This window comes from Arvicola amphibius, chromosome 9 (genome assembly GCF_903992535.2).
Source record: "Arvicola amphibius chromosome 9, mArvAmp1.2, whole genome shotgun sequence".
Taxonomy (NCBI): Eukaryota; Metazoa; Chordata; class Mammalia; order Rodentia; family Cricetidae; genus Arvicola; species Arvicola amphibius.
Window position 1 is genome coordinate 43,321,615 of NC_052055.2, and position 24,054 is coordinate 43,345,668.

Genomic DNA, 24,054 nt, shown 5'->3' on the forward strand with positions numbered 1-24,054 from the left:
AGTGGTTTCTGGAATTGGCTTAAGTCTGGAGTAAAATTGTTTATTCAAAATATAATCAAGGCTCATCAGAAACAATGGATATTTCAAACTGAGCAACCTAATTGCTTTATTAAAGTCAAATTCCAAAATGAAAGAGCCATCCACATAAAGGAGAGAAGAGTCTTGATAGCCCGCTGGCTTACATGAGGCTGTAGGAGGCGAGTGAGTGACAGTGTAAGAACAGGGCCCTTTCCTTCATCACCCATCCCCCAAGCACGCTTCCCCTTCCTCACGTTTCTCAGCTTTCTGTCACTTAACAAGCACAAAGTCTGGTGTCTCCAGGTGACATGGTATATATACAATGAGCTACAAGAGTACATTACTTTACATTGCCCTTTTTTCCCATACGTTCTGCAAGGTTGTCCTTTTCTTCCAACCTAGGGCTGACAGGTGCTCCTCAAAGGTCTGAGTCAGGATAACAGACCTGAGACCGCAGAACTGCCTTCCCAAGCATCTGGGAGCTGGAATGCTGGCCCTGCAGCCAGCCTCCTGGGCAGAGACCTGAGGGAGGCTACCCAGGGGTTGATGTGGATAGCAAGGAGGCGCCGACGCCTCCTTCCCACCACCTAGAAGTTGGAGACACCAGTTCAGAAAATTCTGGTCCTGTGTCTCTAGGGTAGTGGCTGATTCCTTACTATGTCCTGTCAGAGAACCCTGTCCTCCACTGCAGTTCCCAACTCCAATGTATATAGTATATTAGGCCCAATTCCTTGTGACATAAGGAAGCCATTTGGCGTGTTTCCTATGCATGAAATGTAGCTGTGATATTTCCAACCTGTGATGATTGCAGGTGCCTGCTCAGCAGCCCTCCGACACAGAGGTGCTGGGCAACAGGGACAGTATGGTCCCTGCCGGGATCTTTCCTAATCTCCCTAGGTTCCCAACTTCTGTTCCAGCTGTCTTCCCACTAATATAAGTGTTTTTATGGAATTTTCTTAGAAAGGCTTGGGAGGTTTCAGTCCAAACACTGCCAGAGTGTATTTTCATGGGAGCACAGAATTGAGCCCAAAAGGCATCATGTGATCAGCTTTGGAAACGCCTACACCTCTGGCCAGGATGGTCACTCTCCCCCTCACAGGGTCTTCACAGACCAGCAGCCAGCAGGACAGCCAATGCCTGTCAGCCCCAGCTGGAACCATTTCAGAACAGTATCTTGTGGCAAAGCTTGCAACAAATCAAGGCCATTCCCTTGACTTGCTAGTGTCTTGTATTAATCTGAAATGTATATTATTAAAAAAAAAAAACAGGTACAGGTCGGGGGCACTTGTAAGAAAACATTTTAAATGTCTCTAAATGCAAAGCAATGTCTCAAAGAACCAGGAAGTCATAAAGCAAAGTCAACAGCCGCCACAGAGCCTACTTTGAGCCTTGAGAGGCTTTCTGTTGGATGAGGATCCATGGGAAAGCCACTCACCGTCCCCCACACTAACACGTTCATATACTCATGGCTTTGTTGAATTAATTTTTTAAATTACTCATATGATAATTTTGGAAGAGGGAAATTTACTATTTGCATCTAAGTGTCCAGACCTACAAAGTAAGGGGCTGAAGTCAAAAGAAGCTAAGGGCCGAGGGGTGCAGTCCAGCTGATAAGAGTGCCTGCCCAGTGGCACAAAGCCCTAGGTTCCACCAACACCGCATAACACCAGGCACAGCGGTATAAGCCTGTAATCCCAGCACGTGGAGGTGGAGGCCGAAAGCTGTTACATTGAGGTCATCCTCTGCTATTACAGGAAGTTTGAAACCAGCCTGGGCTACGTAGACACTGTCTCAAAACCAAAACAAACCCTATTGGTAGCTAATGGTCTGTCTTAACCTGAAACGTGTATTATTAAAAGAATCAAGTACAGGTTGGGGACACTTGTAAGAAAACAGTTTAAATGTCTCTGAAATGCAAGGCAGTGTCCCAAGAACCATGAAATCATAAAGCCTTGGGAATAGAAACCTGTAAACACAAACTGTCAGCAGGCCACGGCTTCCTCCACTTCCGGGGATCTATCTGCTGTGGAACTCAGATCCCCACCCCAGCCACGGGCTGTCAGGTCACTTAGCTTGGTGTGATGCAAGCAGAGGCCGGTGGGGGGCCCATGTCAGCATCCCATCGGTGAGGGCCTTTCGGGTGCTGCCACTCCTCACCTAGAGGGACAGGCATCTTAGCTACTTCCCAGGAGGGCCATTGCAGATGCCCCAGAAGGCTACTTCTGTTCAAACTTAAGATCTGTATACTGTCTTGAGGCCCATCCAAGTGATGCACCCACGCCAGGGCTAGTGACTTCTAGGACGTATCCCACGGCACTTGCGTGCTCGAGTCTCTTAGAGCCTTTAGTCCTTTTGGGTCCTATATTTACTTTTCAGGGTAGCTACATCCAGAGGTGAGAGTGAGCCTGAACAGAGAAACCATGTGCTACCAAAATACTTGGATCTTGAAGCTGGACAGGACAGCTAGCCTGAAAAATGGACAGGACTAAATCATCAAAACTCATTATATCCAGAGTTTTGGGCAAAACTTAAAACTTATGACACTGCCAGGAAAAAAAAAAGATATAGTTAGAAGAATAGGCCAACTACACAGGGGCTGGAGTGTCTTTTAGTAAAAATGTTTTGTTTGAGACCGGGTCTCACTATGTAGCCCTAGCTGTCCTGAACTTGCTATGTAGACAAGGCTGTCCCTGAAGTCATAGAAACCCACCTGCTTCTGCCTTCCAAGTGCTGGAATTAAAGGCATGTACCACCACACCTGGCTTATTTTTTGCTTATGTTTTAAATAATAATCTTTTGGAGTGGAAATGAGCCTGGGCTGCCTTTGTGGAGGCAGCTGGGTTTCCAGCAAGATCTCAGGAGGTCAGGTGACACTGCCTGAAGAAGGGACACAGTGAACAGCGCTCTCTCCTCATTGTCCTAAAATGTTGTATGAGGGCAGGCATGTTCCCAGGAAAAAATTAAAGATGGCCTCAGAAGCCAAACTATCAACTCCAGGATTCTGGGGGGTGCTCCTGTCATTTGTCACTCTCAAACTTTGAGATGGGATCTTGCTACGTAGCCTAGGCTGGCTGAGAACTCTGTCCTCCCTCAGCCTCAGAATTGAGATTTGCAGACATGTGCCACCATGTCAGACCCAACAGTGTGAGCTATTTGAGAAAGTAAACATCAGACTTCTATCCCAATTTTCAAGAGCTTCTGAACATGCTTGCAACTCAAAGGTGCCCTTTGGAGAAAGCTGAAGGTTGACCAGATGTCTGGCTGTGTACCAGGGACAGCCATGTGGTTCCAGCAGTAGACTGGGGCTCAGAACAAGCTTGCCTCCTTCCACTGTTCCTCATGGTTCAGTTCTGAATTCGCTCAGCCTCTCGGGGTGCTTTCCTCCTACAAAGGGATGGTGGTACCGAAGCATTAGAAATGGGCCTGCGGATATCAGTTATTTCTGTGTGCTGCCAGAGCCAAGGTGCCTGACACAGACTCTGTCCTACGGCCTGGGAAGCACTTGTACTCACAGTTACCCCAGCCAAGAGAACACGGCTGAGCTCTGGGGGAGTGAAGCCAGAAAAGAGAAGCCATGGGATTGCTGTGGGTCTAGGACTGTCCCAGTCTTCCACAGAAGACACACCCTGTTTCCCCCAAGATAGCAAGTCGAGAGTGTGCAGACCCCAGAATGGCTGGGTCCTGAAGTGGCAGGATGCTATGACCTCCCTAGAAACAAACATGGGATCGGCATTCATACCCCTGCAGAAGAAATGGTTAATCCTAGACTGCAGGACCACACCCATGGACCTGAGGTACTCTGCATTCTAGGGCAGGCTGGGAGTCTGCTTCAATGGTTAGATTAGAACGTGACTCCAGTCTCCAGCAGATCGGTGTGTAAACCCACTACTCGTCCCTTTGGAAGGAGTTATTTCAGAGCAGGCAGCCTAAGACCCAGCCTGAGCTATGCAGAATGACATGTGGTCTAGCCCAGACTCAGCCATGCACTTGAACCCTGGAGACTTCAGTGAGGTAGGTGGTATCAGCCCCATTTTACAGGTGGGCAAACTGAGGCAGAATGAAATGCAATAGCTCGCTTTTAATAACAACATACAAAATCTAGAGAAAGCCCCAAAGTAGTCCCCACTCCCAGAGACCAAGGAATGGAGCTGTGCTCCTGTGCCTGCTTTACAGCCCAGAGGAGCCAAGCTCTACATACACAGCTGAGTTCTCCAGAACCTGGGACACTAAACCCAGCAACCACAGGACCCAGCTTCCAGTTTATTCCAGTTGGGTAGTGGAGGCCTGAGCTAGAGCACAATGCCAGGGGGAGCCCTGGGCTGCTGACCTGTGGCCATTTGCACTCACCAAGGACAATGTCTGCTCCTCTCTGCTTAGGAAGCCAGGCTGAGGACAAGACCTGCATGCTGACCAAGCACGGGGCAGAGAGGACAGCACCAGCCTTGCTCTGAGCTCTGGCCCCAGGGTGGTGGTTGTACCTAACACCTTCCTGGGAGGATTCAAATCCTGGTCCCCATCAGACATCCCTCAGTGCAAGTTCCCTCCCACATTGCTTCAGAACCAAATTCTGCGTCCCGGGGTCAGAGGTGTGTGTGTTGGCGGTGTTCTTTGGATGGAAGCGAAGGCCGTTCTTGGGGATCGAGCCTATCTGCCCAGCTGGAGCTTGAGACCATTCTGAGCTGGGCATGGGGCGAGGTATTCCCAGCCAACAAACAGCTCGTGTCCCCTGACTCCCAGCTGGAACCCACTGCAGCAAGTAACTGTGGGGGAGCAGGTTGGGGCTGACTCGCGAGCTGACGTTTGTCAGTACTGCATTACAAAATCTTCAACTGGTTTTGTGTAGGATGTGTGGACAGTGGCCTGGCAGAGCCCCAGCAGGGGGACGGGAGTCGAGGTCGAAGGTCTAAGAACATTCTGGAAACTGGCAGCCCCTCATGCTCTCTATGACCTCGTGGTGTCTCTGGCCCTCTGGGAGCAGAAGACTCTCCAGAGATGGGCCGAGGGGGCCGAGTGCAGGACAGGGCGAGAGCAGAGCCAGCAGAGGAGGAGGGCGAGGCACTTCAGTTTGGGCTGGTGTTCATGGAGTCGGCCCTGGCCCCAGGAGTCGCGTGGCCCTGCCTGACTGTAGCTCCAGCGCTGGCTTGTCATAGAAGACCCCCGTGGTGGTGACAGGTAGGCACTTGGCAGCATTCCCAGGGCCAGGCAGGGCCGGGGCTCCGTGCAGGCTCCACACATACTAGGTCATCAAGATGGGTTTCTGTCGTACTTCCAGGATGTCTAGGGTGACAGGAGGGAGCAGGCAGGGTGAGGACACTCTTGGGAGGGAGCCACAGCTGTCCTGTACACCCACCATTTCTGATCGGGCCTCACAGGCTACCGACACCAACACCACCCTGCACTCCACGCCAGCAATAGGATAAGCACAGACGCAGAGGCAGCACCCACCTACGGCCACTCAGAGGGCCAGTGAGGACATCACAGACATGTGGAGGGAAGCCACTGGCTATGGGAACTACAGCCCACTGAAGCCGGGCAGAGAAGCCCTGGAGGGCTCTGCCTTCACGTACCTGTTAAGATCCGATGCAGTGGCAAGGTGACGTAGGTCAAGTGTGCATAGAGAAGGAAGTTTCCATCAGCTCTGTTCAGCTTCAGCCATGACCCAACCAGGGACCGTCCTGTGCCTGACAGGGATCTAGACCGCAGGTTGGTGGCATTGTGCAGGTCAGCTGCAGGGGAGAAGGGCAAGTTAGCATCCCAGTCTGTGCCAGGGAGCATGGGGGAGGGGTAACGAGACCTCTGCCCCACTGGACTGATGCCACACTCACAGATGCTCCCCGCCAATGTCCACATTCCCCAAAGCCCTGCTCCCAGGCCCTCACACCCCTGTCTGCCAGGCCTGGAAAGCACTCACGGTTCACCCTGGTAAAGTCTTTCCTTTTCCAGCCACTCGCTACAACGTGGAACTAGCATGGTACCAGCTCACAAGGGATGCTGGGCATTTTCCTCACCCCTGTTACCTGGACCCCAATTTCCCCAGAATTGATGGAGTGGCCAGTTTACCCACCAACCCCCAGCATTCCTGGTCCAAGACTGGAGAGTCCTGTTCCAGGCTGCACAAGTCCCCGGCAGTGACTGACCACTGGGGAGGGGGTTGTACACACAGAGCAGATGAGTGAGTGGACCACGGGTTCCAGGGACCTCTGGGCAGAAGGTCATTGGTGGGGCCACAGGGAAGGATCTGTGAGTCTGTGACTCGCAGGAAACCATGAGAGGTAACAGAGAAACCCTGAGGGTCACCCAGGAGAGAAGGTTCTAGAATGAGGAGAGCTAGCCCAGGAAGCAGAAGAGGAAGAGCAAGACAGTCCTTGTGTGCACCCAGGTCAGAGGAAAGTTCCAGAGCCTCTGAATATGAGCTGGGTGAAAACAGGGCTCAGATGCAGACCCCCAATCTATGCATAGCTTCACCGCAGCCCTGGGGCCAGCACTCTATGCCTGATGCGGCTCTCTAAATGGGACACAGGCAGAGCAGGGACCATTAGCCACCTCCACTGTCGTCCTCTCTGAAGAACTCTTCGCTGTCGTTGGCAGAGTGTGACTTCTTCATCTCCGCAATGCGGTTCCGGGGCACCTTCCTCTTGAGGGACGGAGAGAAGAAGGCGGGCCGGTTGTTTCGCTCCGGGGTGGGTGGGGTACTAAAGGAGGTCACCTGGGAACAAGGAGTCCAAGTCACAAGTGTAGCAGGAGCAGATCCTGCCATGAGACCCCAAAGCCACCTAGATCAAAGCCAGCCCAAGCAGGGGCTGTAGTTATAGCTGCTGACCCTGACCATGGACTGATCAAAGCCAGCCCAAGCAGGGGCTGTAGTTATAGCTGCTGACCCTGACCATGGCCTGAGGGCCATCTGCCCTAGATGAGGGGGACACTGGGCACTGGGGGCTCGCCACACACACAGCAGCCGGGCCTGCCTAAAAAGGGAGCAGACTGCCACCAACACTGGCAAAGGGGCCTTGCTTCCACATCTCAGTGCAAATGCCGGGGGATGGGCTGTGGGGTGTGGTTTAAGCACTGCCATGTTGCATGGGCAGCTCATGATGCCCGTCTCACATCTGAGCAGGTAAGGCCCACAAACGGCCACCTTGACCTTCCTAAAGTCACTGGGACTACACCCAGTCACCCCTTGGAGACTTCCCTCTTGCACGCAGCCCCTCTCACAAGTGCCAGACCGAGCAGCTCTGTCTGGTGTCTCTTCTCCTCCCTTCCAAGCACATTCAATCCCAGCCACCAACATTCTCCACACTCACTTGGGGGTGAGGTGGGCACAGACAGGCACAAGACATGGATCCCCTGCCCTCAAGGAGCTCACAGTCTGCTGGGGGTGACAGACTCAAGAGACATCCACAGACTGCATGCTGGTCACTGAGACAGAGAAAGGGAAGCACAGGACATGGAAGGAACAGTGGAAGAAGGGACAGACAGCCTGTGAGATCAGAGTAGGCTTCCTGGAGGAGGTGCTGCGTGAGCTGGGTCTTGAAGGACGAGTAGGAGTTCGCCAGGTGAAGAAGGGGGGGAAGGGCGTTCCAGGCATAGGGAACTTGGCCCATCTCCTCCCTCCTCCCCACGCAAACAAGAATCAGAGCAGCAAGATGAGCTGGGACCCAGACTTCGAGGCCCCATCGGCCTCCTCGTCATAGCTCCGACATCCACCAAAGTCCCGGCGGCTGCTGGGCTCCAGACGGTCCTCCCTCAAGTCAGGGAAGGTTTTAAAAGATAAAAACAAAACAAATACCAGAAACCACAATACACACAGTCTGCATTTCTTGTACACTGGTTACAAGTGACCCCTGAGGACAAGAAGACAAGCAACAGTGTGTACATGGGCAGTGGACTTGAGTCCTCTGGTGACCTCACGACTCCTCCCCAGGGGTCCACACCTCCCTGCTATGAAGGGCATGGCTAGGGGCCATCTCATCCCTCGTGGCCACTCCCACTTGGTAGGTGGGATGTCGAGGCTTGGGTGGGTCATCTGTGGGCACCCAGAGTTGCCCAGCTGGGCCCATACCTGCACACCTGCGCGCACACCTTTCAAGTGCAACACAGAACTGGGCAGAATCAGGCTGTCACCCGGGAGCTCAGAGTCCAAGCTACCTCCATTCCAAAAAGACGAGAGGTCTCCTGCCTGAGGCTCAACACTTCACAAAGTCCCAGCATACTTGGTTTTGCTTGGCTTATAAAACACACTAATTATAGAAGATTCCAAAAGAAAGAAAAAGAGGCACCCAGGAACTAACGCAAACAGCAGCCGGTCAGGCACTGTCTGCTCTTGAGAGTCTCCTCCCATCAACTGCAGATAGTAACCAAGGTGGCTGCCACTGGGGACACTTCCCGGGGCCAAGCCTCATGTAAGGCATGAGTAGTGCCCCTGGAAACCCCACACTCGGGAAGCAGGTTCACACCTCACTTCCCAGTGAGAAACAGAAGCATAGGGAAGGAAGGGACTCATCCAAGGTCACATGAGCAGCAGAGCCCAGCACACAGCCCACTGGGTCTCTTGGACAAGGGCTGACTCATTCACCCACTGCTCCACTGATTCCATGGGCAGAGCCTTTCTCGTGCCTGAGCCTGGGGTCTCTCTATGGCCACTGACATCGGTTCCCCACTAAGGACTGAGAGAGCTCAAAGGAAACAAGGTTTGAGGCCCTGTGCTGAGCTCTCAGAGCTGCGGCAGGGGCAGCAGCCCAGAGAGCATCCTTACACCTGTCGGGGAGTACTGCTAACAGACAGAATGCCCTGTTAACAGAATGCCCTGCGAACAGACTGAATACCCTAAACAAACGACCAGGCCCAGAGCGAGACTTCTGCTCGCTGGCTGTCCTTGTGGGACAAGCCAGGATTCAGCCCCTCCTCATCTCATTGGCTCACTGCAGAAGGGCTGTGTGGTCAGATGACCAGAAGGTCCAGGAGGCAGGCACCAGGCCTAGTTCCTAGTCAATTTTTTTCTCTTCCTGGACCTAGGTCTCAGCTTCGGGACGGAGCAGCTCAGGGAAGCAGAACCAACCTCAGCCTGGGTATGAACCTGCTGGGTGACCTCAAGCAAGGAACCTCCCCTCTCGGAGTCTCAGCATTGGAGGGAGGGCTCCCTCACCTGAAGGCTGTGGGATGAGGGAGCCATGGGAAGAGAATCCAAGGGACAGGAGGTCCCTCCCCCAGTGCACAGCCCTTACCCGCTCATGCATGGGCGAAGCTGGGCTTGAGTCTTCTTCGGTCCCACAGGGGGATGTGTCACCCGTAGACACACGACTGACTGCCATCTCAGCATGGCCCTTGCCCTGAGGCCCCTTCATGCGCACAAACTCCATGTTGTTGTACTTGTAGAAGCCAAATGACATCTTCTGGGCCATGCGGGCTGCCACACTCACCTGTGGTAGGTGGGACCAGTTAGTTTCACAGGCCCTCCCTCTTGAGATACAAAAGCCAGTATTAGCTTCTCTGAGGCCATCTTGAGGGAGTCTGAGCCACAGGGAAGCCAAGGAGCCCAACAAACAGGCATGTGTTCCAGATCCCTGGCCAAGGCTGTTCTCGCTGCCCTGAACGCTCGCTCACACTACTGACCAGGGCGTTCACTCCAGGCCAGACTGCACCAGCTGCAGGAGAGTGGCCTGTTCATCTGGACTCCTGTCCCTGCTGAACTACTCAGGGGTTCAGTTCTGGGAGTGTTCCCAGTACTAGGGTGAGTATCCCTTACCAACAGTAAGGAGAGCCACTGGCTGGCACCTCACAGGGACATGGGTGGGAGGAGAAGTCCCCACCTGCACCTCAGACAGACACAGGTGGACCGGGATGAAGAACATGACAGAAGGGAGAGACTGTGGGCCCCAGAGGAGCGGATGCCCTGCTGTGGGTGGTCTCAGCAACGCAGGCCTGGGGGGGCATGTGAGGAGAGAAGGGTCGGAACCCCCCCCCCCAGGCAGCCCTGCACTCACGCGGTTGTCATACACCTTCTTGAGCGCCTCGTAGCGGATGGATCCCTGAAAGATGACACCCTGGAACGTGTTGGTCTTGTCGCTAGCCACTAGCTCAACACAGACCATCTCTCCTTCCCCCACGGTCATGTCGCTGAACACCTGAGGGTGGGGAGGAAGAAATGGGGGTATCAAACAAATATCAGCGCCACCACCCACACCATCCCCCGAGCCAGCTGCCAGGAGGACAGCTGAAATCACTGAGTATGGGGCAGCCTGTAATCCTAGCACTAGAGAGGCTGAGGCAGGAGGATCAGTATTTTGAGCTCAGCCTGGGGTAGACAGGGACAGTGTGTCTCAAGACAGAGAACCTGGGGTAGACAGGGACAATGTCTCAAGACAGGGAAGATGGGGAAGAAGAGGAGGAAGGGAATCAGAGAGGAGAAAGGAAAGACGGGAAAGAACAAAAACAAAGGGGGCTCAATTTTACAGAAGAGGACGCTGAGAAGAGGCCAAACTACCTGTGCACAGCCACCTGCTGTCCACCGTCCCCCCTCCAATCCTACCTGTGTATAGACACCTGCTGTCCACTGTCCCACCTCCAATCCTACCTGTGCACACAGCCACCCGCTGTCCACCATCCCACCTCCAATCCTTGCCACAGGTAGGAACACACTCCACCCTAAGCTGAACCACCAGCAAGACTCTTATCTGACTTCCTAGTGCTGAGTTAAACTTACACTGACTCTGGGGACACTTGGGGACCTCCTTCGTCACAGACTGGTCCAGCCCACCTTGCCCTGAGCTTGGCTGTCCAAGCTACTGTGACTAATTGTGACTGCCTTCCTGGGGGAACACCACCCGAACACAGGCAATGTGACCACACCCTGCCACATTCCTGAACTGCTGTTCTAATGGCTGACATTTGGATGTGAGCTTCAAGGTGAGAGACTCTGGGACAAACACTTGCGTGCGGTGTGAGCCCAGGGAGGCCCCATCTCCTTCCTGAGCTTTGGGTATTTTCAGACACCATCAGAGCCCAAGGGGACCTTGAAAGGCATGCCCACCTTCATGGGGCTTCCAAGAAGATCATGGCTGTCTCTGGGCAAGCACGCACACACGCACACTCCCCCCTCACCACCACCATCAGCCTTGGCAAATGAGCAAGAAGTGGAATGGCAGCTCCCTCCTCTGCTCCTCCCAGCACTGGTGAGCTAACGTGACTGGAGCACATTTTACCAATCTTGAAACAAAGGCTTGGCATAGAACTGAAGGCCTGTCCTCCCTGACACCCTGACAGGGTGGAGGCAGTCATTCACAGAGCACCAGAAGATGACTCCTGGTCAGGCAGCACTCATTGGAAACATCTGTGATATGCACTGTCATCGACCCTGGCACCTTAGGTCACAAGGTCGTGACCCTCACTTTTACAGATGACTAAACCAAGGCCCACAGCAGGGAGAATGCACTTCTATGTCAATTGCTGTGAAGAGGGGAGCCCCAATGGCTGTCACCCTGACCATCCCCTGTGAGGCTTTGCAGGTCCTCTGCCTGACATCCCATCCCATCCCCAAGAGGAGAGGAAGGGGAACATGGCCAGCGGTGAGCACTCACCTCCTCGAAGCTGTCAATCATGAAGAAGATGTTGGGGTAGCTCATCTTGGATTCTTCTCCTTTGCTGTCCATGGGGTGTTTGCTGGGGGACGCAAACACTTGCTAAAAGGGAAGCAGGAGGAAAAGGCTGAGAAGCCAGCCTCAACGGAAAAGCGACCTCAGATATGGTCGGGTGGGGGGCACACTGCTCAGAGCCGAATATCCTCTTCAAGAGCCATGGGGAAGGCTGGGTGCATACATATGACTGAGATCCCTAGAGTCAATCTCTCACCTCGGGGAAGGGAACATGAAGGGGGAGATGTCTTCCTAGAACAAGCAATGGGTAGCTAGAGAGTATGGACAGCTAGCTAGTGGGAGGTAGGACTCACCTGGGATTTCTTCCTGTGAATGTGGATGTCACCTCCATCAGCACGTGTGCACACAGCACAGGTCACCATGTAGTCCAGCTAGAAGAGAATGCAGTACATGTGTGTTGTGGGGGGCAGAGGCTTGCTGTCTCCCAGACATGATCAGCCATCATCACCCACCCCATACCTTCTGCAGGATGAGGTTTAGGCAGACACTCTCTTCCCAGTCGATGTCAGGGTCTCCCAGGCCTGGAAGCTTCTTAGAGTCCCTCCGGTACACTTCCACCTCCACCTCAGGCTCGGCCTCGGCCTGTAGCACAGGATGGAGTGAGACCCTAGTGCCCACCGGGGCCTCCATTCCCTGGCTGCTGTGCCAGGCAGACGGTAACACACAAAGACCCCATCCCTAGCGCCCACCTCCTCTTCCTTTCCAGCCCCGGTTTTCTAATCTGTACCACAGAAAAAGTTGTGATAATTATGACATCGTATTTCCCAAGTTCCCAGTGACAGTGACATCTACTGGGCTCACATGGGCAGCAGAGGCTAGTCTACATGTTTTACAAATTATTAACCTTTTATCTGCAAGAAAGGAACCATTAATCCCACTGTAACTGATGATGATCAAACAGGCTAGAGATGACATACCACACACTCATCAAAGAGAGAGCAGAGCTCCGTCTACCCCTACTCCAGGCAGAAGAGGCAGAAGACATCAAAAGCGGGTTTGAAAGCAAGCTGTCCCTAGGGGTCCTGAGCCCAGGTCCTAAGTAGGCCCAGGTGGGTTCCTACAGGGTCAGCTCCAAGAGACAACAGTCACCTCCTGCTGGACAGCTCTGGGGTCACCTGCAGGGGTGCTACAGGGGTGGGGCTCTTGCCTCCCATGGTCTGTGTGGCTGTGGGCATCGCCCCGACTCCAAGCTGGGAGCCACCACACTGTCTGCCTTGTCTCACTCCACTGCCTGCTTGGCTGTTCCATGCTTAGCGCCCATATTGTTCACTGTCCTGCAGGAGAACCCACACAGGCAGGTGCTCAGAGCCACTGGCTCAGCACGGGGTGGGGACACCTACAGCACAACTGCACTCCTGTGCTAGGTCAGCAGGCTAGGGTAGCTCATGTGTCACTAGAACACGCAGGGAACACTCAGACACCCACCCACAGCGGGGAAGGCGGGTGGTGGGAACAGTGAGCAACAGCACCCAACAACCGAACTGAAAAATTACAGTCACCTATGTCAACAGGCATGCTCCCAAGTAAAGGACTGAGAAGCAGCCAGAGGATATACTGTAGCTCCACACGTTAGCTCAGGGTGGAGAAAACCACCCAAGTGGTGAAAGTCCAGCTGAGCCCAGGGAGGGAGCTGCTGGAGGCCAAGGTCCCTTGAGCATACTAGTCACGTTGGATCTCTGGATTTGAAGGCTGGTGACCCTAGCACTCACACACATACAAGATCATCAACCCAGACACCCTTGCATGTTTGTACATGACAATCAAGAAAAGCTACCAGCTGGATGTGGTGGTACCCACTGTTAATCCTAGGACTCAGGAGGCAGAGGCAGGCAGATCTCTGAGTTTGAGACCTGCCTGGCCTATATAGAATCCCAGGCCAGACAAAGCTACATAGTAACACACACACACACACACACACACACACGAAAAGCTACCAAAAGAAAATATAAGACTGATCTACATAGAGTTCCAGGCCAAACAAAGCTATATAGTGAGACACACACACACACACACACACACACACCCCAAAAGAGTAAATATAAGACTGAAGACTGTAGGACCAGAGAAACACCCTCACTGCTCCTGAGTTCTGGTTTTCCAAGTAGGTCTGGGGTAATCTCTACCCTAGGATCACCGTGGATGTCAACAGGAGGCCACCAGCATAGATGAGGACACAAACAGATGCCAGTGCTCATCAGTGCCAAAGACAAAACAGACTGCTGAGAACCTGGGTGGCATCACAAGATTGTGCAGAAAATCTAGGGCATACTGGGGAAGCCAAATCTGAACCCCCAGGGTGATCCTGAAGCAGGGAGTGAGAACTCCAGCCCTGTGCCCACCTACACTGCAGCTCCGGCTCTGACCACCCACCCTCCTCAGTTAGGCAGGGAGCCTAGCTGGTTGCCATGACAACCGGCACCAGCAGGCTGGGAAAGGGTGGGAGGCAGTGCAGTGCTTGCCGCATAACACTCCTAGTGCGCAGGTGCTAGCGTCCACATCTTGGCAGCCCTGGCTTCTACTTCTTGGTATGTTGGGGTTCCTGGGTGTACCCACAGCCTGCCACAGGTCACACTGCAGACTGCCAGGTTGGAAAAGATGTCCAGACTGGATAGACTTGAGTCTTGCCTGACCCTAGACTTGGTCCTCCAAACCCTGTGCCAGACACTACCAGTCACCCCTTCCTGGAACCCATGTAGAGGTGCAGGAGGCCAACCAAGCACAAAGAGGATGTATGCGGGGGGGGGGTGTCCCCACTTTCCAATGCCTATGCAAAGCCACCTGAGCAGCAAACTGTGGTTACTTAGTGTCACTCTAGTGACATCTGGTGACTTCCTTTTCCCCTGCACATATCACTCTGAGGTCAGGTGCTCAGCTGGCACTATGTCACAAACTGGACCAAATGTGCACGGCAGCCCTCGTCTACCACGCAGGTGCTATACCAGCCCCGGGGTGTGTCTCCAGTCGGCAGCTGCTCTGCAATCCTGAACATAGATGTCCCCTCTTCTGTGACTGCCACTACACGATGCTGTCTATCTGCCGGCTGAGGGCTTCCCAAAGGCAGGAGCAGCCGGGATCACTGCTGTGCTTTCAATGCTGAGAGCCAGCCATGTGCTCACTGTTCTTCAGCATGCCTGATAGATTCAGGCTGCCTCCACTGACCTCAACACCCACTAAATGTCCAAGAGTGTCTCAGAACAACCCCAGGGACCCTCCTGCTGTAGACGTCTCCAACCTGGGCCCGGGCTTTTCTCTCAAGGAGTCTTCTTGCTCACTTCTCTTTCACCAGACGCCATCAGCTAATCACCCTGCTTTCCTCGCCACCTGGCCCTTCAACAGCGCACACAGGCCTGACCGCTGCATCCCAGCGACCTCTTCCAGAATCGCCATGCATGGTCCACAATGCCTCACATGTGCCTGTCTCAGAGATGACAGGCTGGAGGGAATGGCTGGAGCCAGAGATGGGGTTCCCAGTTCTGCTGCTCCAAGGACCTTCATCCCAAGGTATGGGTGAAAGCAGTGTCTCTGACCAGGGTGCACTGGGGCTGGGTCACCAGCACACAGAGGCTCCGTAGCACCTGTCCCTTCCTGCCAAGGGCACCTCTGTGGCCACACCACCCAAACATTCCAGCTTCACATGTAGCCAATGGGAGGCTCAGCCCTTACTGTCTAAGTTCTAAGTCCTAGAGATGTCTGGGTCTGGGCCACAACTGTAATACTGATCAAAGGGAGAAAGCTGGACTGGATTGGTATACCAGACAGGAAGGGTGTAAGGGGTAGGACCGAGGAGCCCAGGGCTGGTCCCCCTACTGAGGAAGTTCCTGCCTCACTGGTGCCACAACCAAAAGATGCCAGAAGGACCCACCAGTCGGGTCTGTTTTAGCTCGTCTACAGAGCGTCTCCTGCCTCACCCACCTGCCACTCCTGGGCCCTAGTCCAGTCCACACATCACACATGTCTCCAGATCTACCCTCCCCTGGCTCTTCTAACTCTCCGGTCAGTGGTTCATGGGCTCCTGCAGGCCCCTCCCACGCCAGCCTGGAAAGAGAGCCACCAAAGGCCTCCTTTGCAGCAAGCGCCCAGGTGACCACTCACAGCAAAAGCGCTCTGTAGATGTGCAGCACGTGACAGGAAGGAGATACCGCACTCAAGGGTGGGAGTCACACCTAAGAAACCACAGAGCTGAGCTGCAGGGCGCAGGGAAGCAGACAGGCTATTGGTCACAAACCAGGATCAAACTCCAACCACTATTTATTCTTAAAGGCAAACAGATTATCCCCATGCCTCACATGTGGGCTGCTTAAACTTCTATAGGCCACTAAGAATTCTGAAAAGAGAAGAAAGCTTACAAAATCTGTCTCAAGAACTCCACACTGACATCTTTTTTTCCCCCCACAGGGTTTCACTGTGTAACAGTCCTAGTCGTCCTGGAACTCGCTTTGTAGACCAGGCTGAACTCGAATTCACAAAGATCCGCCTGCCTCTGCCTCCCAAGAGCTGGGATTAAAGGTGTGTGCCAACACTTCCCAGCCACACGTAGAAGACGAAATGCCCTGGGTGAGTCGCTTCTCTCTATGCCCTGTTTCCTCATTTGTCTATCTGCCCAGTTGCTTGGAGTTTAGAAGACCAAGGACAGCCCTGAGTGATCCCCCTAGTTTATAGTAAGGACCAAGTCAGAGAAGGACACATTATCACCATCCCTACCTCCACCATCACCATCACCACCGTCCACCGTACCATCACCACCGTCCGCCATCACCATCACCACCGTCCGCCGTCACCATCACCACCGTCCGCCGTCACCATCACCACCGTCCACCGTACCATCACCACCGTCCACCGTACCATCACCACCGTCCGCCGTCACCATCACCACCGTCCACCGTACCATCACCACCGTCCGCCGTCACCATCACCACCGTCCACCGTACCATCACCACCGTCCACCGTACCATCACCACCGTCCGCCGTCACCATCACCACCGTCCGCCGTCACCATCACCACCGTCCGCCGTCACCATCACCACCGTCCGCCGTCACCATCACCACCGTCCGCCGTCACCATCACTACCATCCAGCTACCATCCTGTCCACTCCGGGAAGTGTCCTGGACTTGGGGCTCAAAGCCCTGTACCCCCATTTGTTCATTCACTCTAAGAGGCTGGGCACATCAGCTGGACCCAAAGCCTTTTAACTACAATTATTGCCTTTTGGGGTCATGGCAAAAACAATTCAACAAACCCAGAAGTCTCCTAGGTTCCTCCAATGTGCTGGGTACTCAGTGTGATCTTCCCTTCAGCTGCACATGAATGCTGCAGAGAGGAAGGAAACCCTACAGGATGTTCAGGGCACAGGTGGGGGGAGGCTGGGGTGTCACCCACCTTCCTCCCGTCGACGCTGCTCTCACTGCTTGGGTAGGCTCGCTTCCTGCGCACGTAGAAAAGCATGTCGTCCTGCCTGGGGGCCAGTTTCTCCATGAAGTAGGTAGAAAACATCCAAGTCCAGAAGACGATCCGGTCATCCTTGAAGCACCCTACAGGAAGAGGCCAGAGGAGTGAGAAGGGGCCCTCCTGGCCCTGGTTCTGACCTTGGTCAAGCCTGGTCCCCCCACCCCCCGAATTTCTGGTCAGAGATCTGAAGGGCTGGGATGCTCTGCTCCTTCTCCCTTGGTGCCCGCCACCCTGACCCACGGGTATCAGAGAGGCTGGGGATGCCTCCCTGGAGGCCAAGGACTCCACCCAGCAGCAGCAGCCTGACAGCCAGGGCTGCCAGGCCCTACTGCCTAGACGATGAATCAGCGGCTTGTGAGGAGAGGAAAAGGGAAATCTAGAAGCTGTGAGGACGTCACTGGCGGGCTGGCTGTGCTGCAAGGAGAAAGGCTTTGCTGGGGAAATCTTCACTGCAGACATCCCTCGCCCTCCCCCTCTGGCTGCGGTGGCAATCCCAAGGAGAACCCGACTTAAAGGGACAGCCAGTGCAGGAAGGGCCTGAGAGGACGTCAGACTGAGTCCCATTAGATTCCTGCAGATTTTTATTACAAAAGGTATTTCTACATGAAGACTGAAATGTGAAATCCTTTCCTGTACAAGACAGAAGAAACTTGCCCTCCACATACTGCTAAGAAAAATCTGGGTTTCCTCTTCGGCTCTGCCACTTTATTATGTGACAGAGGACAGGTGGCTAAGCTGCTGAGCCACAAGCTCCTTACATGAGGATGAACGGCCAGTGCCGGGCACACAGCACGTCAGCAAATGTGGGTTCTCTCTTTCTAGGTGGATCAACACAAATCATCACCCTGTGCTACTCAACACATTAAACTCCTAAGTTTCTCTCTTTCCCCATCCCCCCATCCCCCGCCACCAACCGTGGTGACCTAGCTCTAGTGCCTTGCCTCTGGGAAGGCCTATGTAGTATGACACCCTCTACCATCCTCCGAAGCAGTTGGTGGCCAGACCAGGGGCTGATGACAAGCAGGTGTCAGCCATCATAGAACCAGGACTTCTCCTCCACCCTCTGACAGCAACATGTGATCCTCCCATGCCTGTCTGGCCCAACACACAGAGGAAGGGGTCAGGGTCAGCACACCTTGCCAGCCTCAAGTGAGGGGGTGGGGCGCAGGCTCACAGGCGGGGGTGGGGTTGGGGGACACATCCACTGGCATTAGAAATTCCTGCCTCCTTTTCTGCACCAGGCAATACCCAACTATGCACACACCATGAGATGAGGCAGAAGCATCTGGCCTGACAAGCAGGAGCCTGTGATTCAATCTAACCTGTGTCCCAGCCAGGCAACTCACAGGTGTCAGTCACAGAGGAAAGTACTGCCCTTTCTCGAAAGGAAAAGTCACTTGTGTTCCCTAAATACAAGTCAGCTGTGGGACCAGGCTGCAACTCTGTGACCAAACACTTGCTGAGCATGGGCAAGGTCAGGAGTTCTGTTCCCCAGGACCACAAAAGGTCACCTGGTGATAGCTTCTAGGGCATCCAGGCAATTTACAATATTAACAAAACAATGATAATGACCTTGGCCACAAATAAGTTAGGCAAAGACCTGTGTAAACCCTCACTGTCACTCAATGTCCCCAACTGCCCAGAGCTGCCTGATGACCACACTAGGGTCTTGGAAAACCCATGCTCACGGATTTGCTGAGAAGCCAATCACGGAAACTGGCAGTTCCATGGCCCAAGGAAAAGAAGGTGGGAGAGCCCTGTTCGGGGAAAGGGTGCGGGGCCAGGCAGGCAGGCCCACGTAGTCCACGTACTTCAACGCTGGAGCTGGAGCCACGGCTCTTTCAGAGGACTGGAGTTTGGTTCCCACATGAGTCAGCCGACAATCATCTGTAATCCCAGCTCCAGGGAACCAGCCCCTCTTCTGGCCTCTGTGGGTGCCTGCACACGTGTGCACAAAACCACACACAGACACACATAACTGAAAATAATAAATTTTTGGACCTACCCCTCATGATTCAGGGATCCTTGGGCCTCTTTTTCTGCTAATCTTCACCATGTGGTCACATTGAATAAATGTCACCAATGACTCTTTCTTAACGCGTATGTACCTGTGTCATGTATATGGGCACTTGTGTATCATGCTGTGGTGTATGTGGAAGCTGGAGGGAACTGTGGGAGTCTCTGCTCTTCTTTCACCATGTGGGATCTGGGGCGGGGGTGGGGTCACACTCAGGCCATCAGACTTGGGCTAAGCATCTTGGTGCCCTAATTGTCTGTTTAATCGGGAATCCTATCTCAGCTTCTCCAGTGTTCACACTGGAGATGTGAGCCTGCATGCCTGGCCTGCGTGGACATTTTATTTTATTCTATGTGTTTAGTCGTTTTGCCTGTATGTATGCCTGGGCACCACATGTGTGCCTGGTATCTAGAGACGTCAGTGAGAACATCAGATGCCCTGGGACTAGAGCTATGGGCAGCTGTGAGCCACCATGTTCAGTTCTGGGAATTAAACTTGGGTCTTCTGCAAGAGCTGTCTGTGTTCTTAACTACTGAAACATCTCTCCAGTATCCTGGGTGGTATGTTTAAAAATAATTTATTTCTTTTTATTTTATGTGCACTGGTGTATTGCCTGCTTGTATGTCTGTGTGAGGATATCAGATCCCCTGGAATTGGAGTTACAGTTGTGAGCTGCCCATGTGGGTGCTGAGATTGAACTTGGGTCCTCTGGAAGAGCAGCCAGTGCTCTTAACCTCTGAGCCATCTTTCTAGTCCCTCAAGTGGTATTTTTTTGTTGTTATTTTTGTTTTGTTTTGTTTTGGTTTTTCTAGTCAGGGTTTCTCTGTAGCTTTTGAGCCTGTCCTGGAACTAGCTCTTGTAGACCAGGCTGGCCTCGAACTCACAGAGAACCTACAAAGAAGCTCACAATCATCTCTGTAACTCTGTTCCAGGGATCCAGCACCCTCTGTGGAGATCTGGCCTCCTAGGGTACTACACACATATGGGTACACTTAAATACTTGCAGGCAGAACACTCGTGCATGTAAAATAAAAACATGTAAACCTTTAAAAAGTAGAACAAAGCAAAACAAAATGTAACAAAACTAAACACACTGTTCTGTGGTAAGGAGAGCAAATTAACAACTTTCAGAAGGTGGGAAGGATTCTGCAATTATTGGCATTTGCCAGTAATTAGGCAAATCACAGTATGTGTACTAAACCAAATGTCTGTTGACTATTTGATTATTAACTTACTTGAAGATCTGGGAACCAAACCAAGGGCCTCACTTGTGCAAAGCAAGCCTTCTATTCTATTCCTAAGTCACACCCTCAGTCACACCTCCCTGTAAAGGCTGTGAAGACCACATACAGACACAGGAATGTGGGTCACCAGGTAAAAAGGCAAAACTTAGCTGTAGACACACTGACTGCGCCACAAACCACAGGGAACCAGGAGCTGCAGGGACAGGATGGGATCTGCCGCCTTTCCCAGGTGGCTGGTCAGCCTCCCTGCCTGTCTTCCCTTCACCACAAACCTAAATCTATGGTTTGGTGTCACAAGCCTAGAGAGCATCCAGGGAGAGGGAGAGATAGACACAGAGATGTGTTCCATGCCCAGAAGCTGAGCAGGGCAGGTCTGACAGAATTGCTAACCCCTGGGGACACAGAGCAATGCAGGCTTTGAAATCCTACAGCATGGATCCTGGTCCCAACTGTTTCCCACCCAGACTGCTCCAGTAACCTTCCATCTTCCCAGAACCTTGGTGAGGTCTTGGGTAAAGGAGGAGCAAATGAGGAACTTGGATGCAGCTGCCCTGTGTGCCTCTCTGACCAGCGGGGTGAAGTAATGAATGACAGTCTCCCCAGCATCCTTTGGTCCTGTGGCACAGTAGCTGTGAATGAACACACAAGAGGCAACTGAACTCTTGGCCTGCTGTTTCTCCCATAATAAGCCCTTCTTTCTTCTTTTCCCCAGGCCTGCCCAGCAAAAAAATCCCCTGGGGGAGCTGCCTGGCTATCACAGACCTTCCTAGTCTCCAGAACCCTATCTTTTCCCACCCTCCAGCCACCTTTGCTGGCAGAGGCTGCAGATTTACCAACCAGAGTTCAGTGAGCACAAGCCCCAGGGCAGCAGACACAGCCTGAAGCTGAGCCACTAGGCTCACTAGGGCAGCACCACGGACAGCTCTCAGCCGCTGGGCTCTTCCCTCCCAAGTTGGAGTCCTGGGGGCAGTTTTCCTTGCTGGGAGGGAAAACAGTAAAAACTGACCCACTGCTCCAGGGAATCTAGAGGGGCAGGCTAGGAGTGAGCAACTCTGGCCACACTGTCATCAAGCAATCGATTCACAAGCTTGCCTTATGATGACTTCTGTCTAAGGCATTTTACTTAATGTGTAGTTGACTAACATCAGATGCATTCACATCAGCCGTGAGCCTGACCTCTTTGACCTTTGTGGAATTCTGAGATCTGTCTGTGATGCTGTGGAGACTGGCATTCTGTCAGACAGCTCTGCTGTTTACTGTCTGAGGTCTGAAAAACAAGAGCAGTGTCTGTCGCCTTGTTCAGGCCCAGCTGGAGACCTGTTTGTCAGGTGACGGCTCTCAGCACTTTGCAATGTCTATCATTCGTCATGAGAGCAGGGATGTGGGACAGCAACAGACTCTCACATGAATGATTAGGGAAAAACTAACTCTAGCCGAAGGAGGAAATGGAGGTGGTAAAGATGGAGCAGCAAACTTGCTCAGGAAATACTGTTACACAAAAGTGAAATTTAACTAAAGGAGTGTGCCTCTCCCAGGCAGTTTAGAGACAACCTGGGCTGACAACGTGAATTAAGCCCTGTGCCTCTTACTGGAAAGAGCATAGTTCTGCCAGGCGGGCAGGACAACTCTGGCACCGGCCCAGGAAAAGCAGCCTTGGTCTGTCTTGGGATAACTATGGCAGTAAGTATTCCTAGATTGTAAATCTCCCCGTTTGTCCCAACAACCAGACCTTGAAGCTCTGTCTCTTGGAGCACATGTAACCACTCCAAGTGTAACTTGGGCCCATGCACCTATGTAGACAAAGATTTCTGCTCAGGGCCAGTTCCCTTTTGTGCATTAGCCAGAATGGGCGGTGTGCTTTTATTAAAGAGTTTTCCCTTTATTAGATCTCTGCGTGCTGGAATGACTTCTCACTGGGAAGGCATACAAATATAACACAATAGCCAGCTCCAAATAGGGCCGTCAAACAACTGCCTTTCCTGCCCAACAACTTCTGATTCTCCTGAACTGACTGCTCCTCGACAGGTGGAAAGGGCACACAGTGGGGAGCACCAGACCTGGGCCTCCCTGAACCCTAATCCTCGTGTTCTCTGCCTCTGCAGTAGCAGGTTCCCCACCTCACTATGCACTGTAATGGTGAAGAGGCGGGAGAGGGACCAGCAGCTCCATAGCACAGGGCTGAGCAGGGTAACGGTGTCAGTTCGTGCCCCATGTTCTGCGGTTTATAAAGCACTCTGGCTCTTACCCTTCAGACACCATTCTCAATGTCAGGAGGATAACCTCAACATAGTGTGAAGTCAGTCAGTCATATATGTATGTATGATATTGTGGGTGGCTGGGTGACATAGGATCTCTCTACAGAGCCCTGGCTGTCTTGAAACTTGCTATGTAGACCAGACCAGCCTTGAACTCACAAAGATCCGCCTGCCTCTGCCTCCCGGGTAATAGAAATATAGGCATGCACCACAATGCCCAGCTTTTTTATTTTTACGGAGAGTGTCTTATGTGGGCCAGATTGACCTTCACATTGCTATGAATCGAGAACAGGGATGGCCTTGAACTCCCTCTACCTCAAAAGTGCGAACATGACAGGCACATACCACCATGCCAGGTTATGCGGTCCTGGGGACCAAGCTTAGGGCTTCCTGCATACTAAGTCAACACTCTACCAACTGAGCCACACTCCCAGCCCTAGACCTGCCCCCTTTTTTTTTCAACATGAGGCCTTGGAAATTGGTGACTCAAGTGGCAGACTGGAGAGCTGAGACACAAACCCAGCTCCTCAAAGGAGAACTTGCTTTTTCCATCATCTCACATAGAGACATGGACAGAGCCAGGATCCTCCTAGCTGATAAATCATGAGCCTAAGGAGCCCCCGAGGTCATGTGGTGAACGGCCGGCTCCCCCTCATGCTCTGAGCCCCGAAGAACAGCTCTGCCCTCCCTGCTACTGTGTGAGTGACCACAGCAGCCAATGTGCTCTGAAGTGCTTGGAGTTTCAAGTAACACACAGAAATATGTGGGCAGGATGCTTCGTGTGCCGGGTCTGCAGGTCCACTTCCCTGCAGAGGACCATCTCTACAGACTCCAGTTATCCTCCACAGAGATGGTTCTCAAACACTCACTGAAAAGAAAGGGACTTGCTATCTGATAAGGCTGTCATGCCCGGGGCCATCCCACTGTCGAGCTAGAGAAGTTTCTATGGGACCAGTTAGAATTGCTTTGGTCCATGCTCCTGCCTTCTGCCTGTCTGGGTAAGTGACCCAACCTCTCAGTTTCCCCATCAGCAAGATTCCTGCAGTTTCCATGGAGAAGACCACATGAGGTGGCCAAGGTAAACCCGCTGGTCAAGGACTGCTATGTTGCCACATTATTGACTCAATACACCCCCAGGAGGGCAGTGCTGTCGGCTCACAGGCAACTCCAGCTTCTCACACATTACTAGAGCCCACGAAACCTGTACATTCTTTTTATGAGATAGACAACTGACTCCAAGACAACATGACCAGGCACATATACTCAATAAAACCACATAGGGACCAACATGAAAGCCTTAAACGCAGACCTGGTGTGACAGTTAGCAGCCATAATCCCAGCACGTGGGCAGGAGGATCAGAAGTCCAAGGTCATCCTCAGCTACATGATGAATTCAGGACCAGCAAACACTACATAAAACCCCGA

At 52.9% G+C, this 24,054-nt stretch overlaps 1 protein-coding gene across 2 annotated transcripts in view; it reads right to left on the reverse strand.

The window, feature by feature from the left end:
* Positions 1 to 79: 79 nt before the first annotated feature.
* Kiaa0930 (KIAA0930 ortholog) overlaps positions 80 to 24,054 on the reverse strand; it is a 41,609-nt gene continuing 17,634 nt past the window's right edge. Inside the window, exons 2-10 of one of the 2 annotated variants that reach the window (XM_038342987.2) lie at positions 17,045 to 17,196; positions 12,126 to 12,248; positions 11,960 to 12,037; positions 11,592 to 11,693; positions 9,999 to 10,139; positions 9,240 to 9,434; positions 6,562 to 6,724; positions 5,586 to 5,744; positions 80 to 3,402 (exon numbers count right to left, since the gene is read on the reverse strand). In XM_038342987.2, coding sequence (XP_038198915.1) covers positions 3,356 to 3,402; positions 5,586 to 5,744; positions 6,562 to 6,724; positions 9,240 to 9,434; positions 9,999 to 10,139; positions 11,592 to 11,693; positions 11,960 to 12,037; positions 12,126 to 12,248; positions 17,045 to 17,196 — 1,160 coding nt within the window. In that variant the 3' untranslated portion in view covers positions 80 to 3,355. Of the gene's footprint in view, positions 3,403 to 4,076; positions 5,296 to 5,585; positions 5,745 to 6,561; positions 6,725 to 9,239; positions 9,435 to 9,998; positions 10,140 to 11,591; positions 11,694 to 11,959; positions 12,038 to 12,125; positions 12,249 to 17,044; positions 17,197 to 24,054 lie in introns of those variants that run through there. The other variant, XM_038342988.2, reaches the window with a different exon arrangement.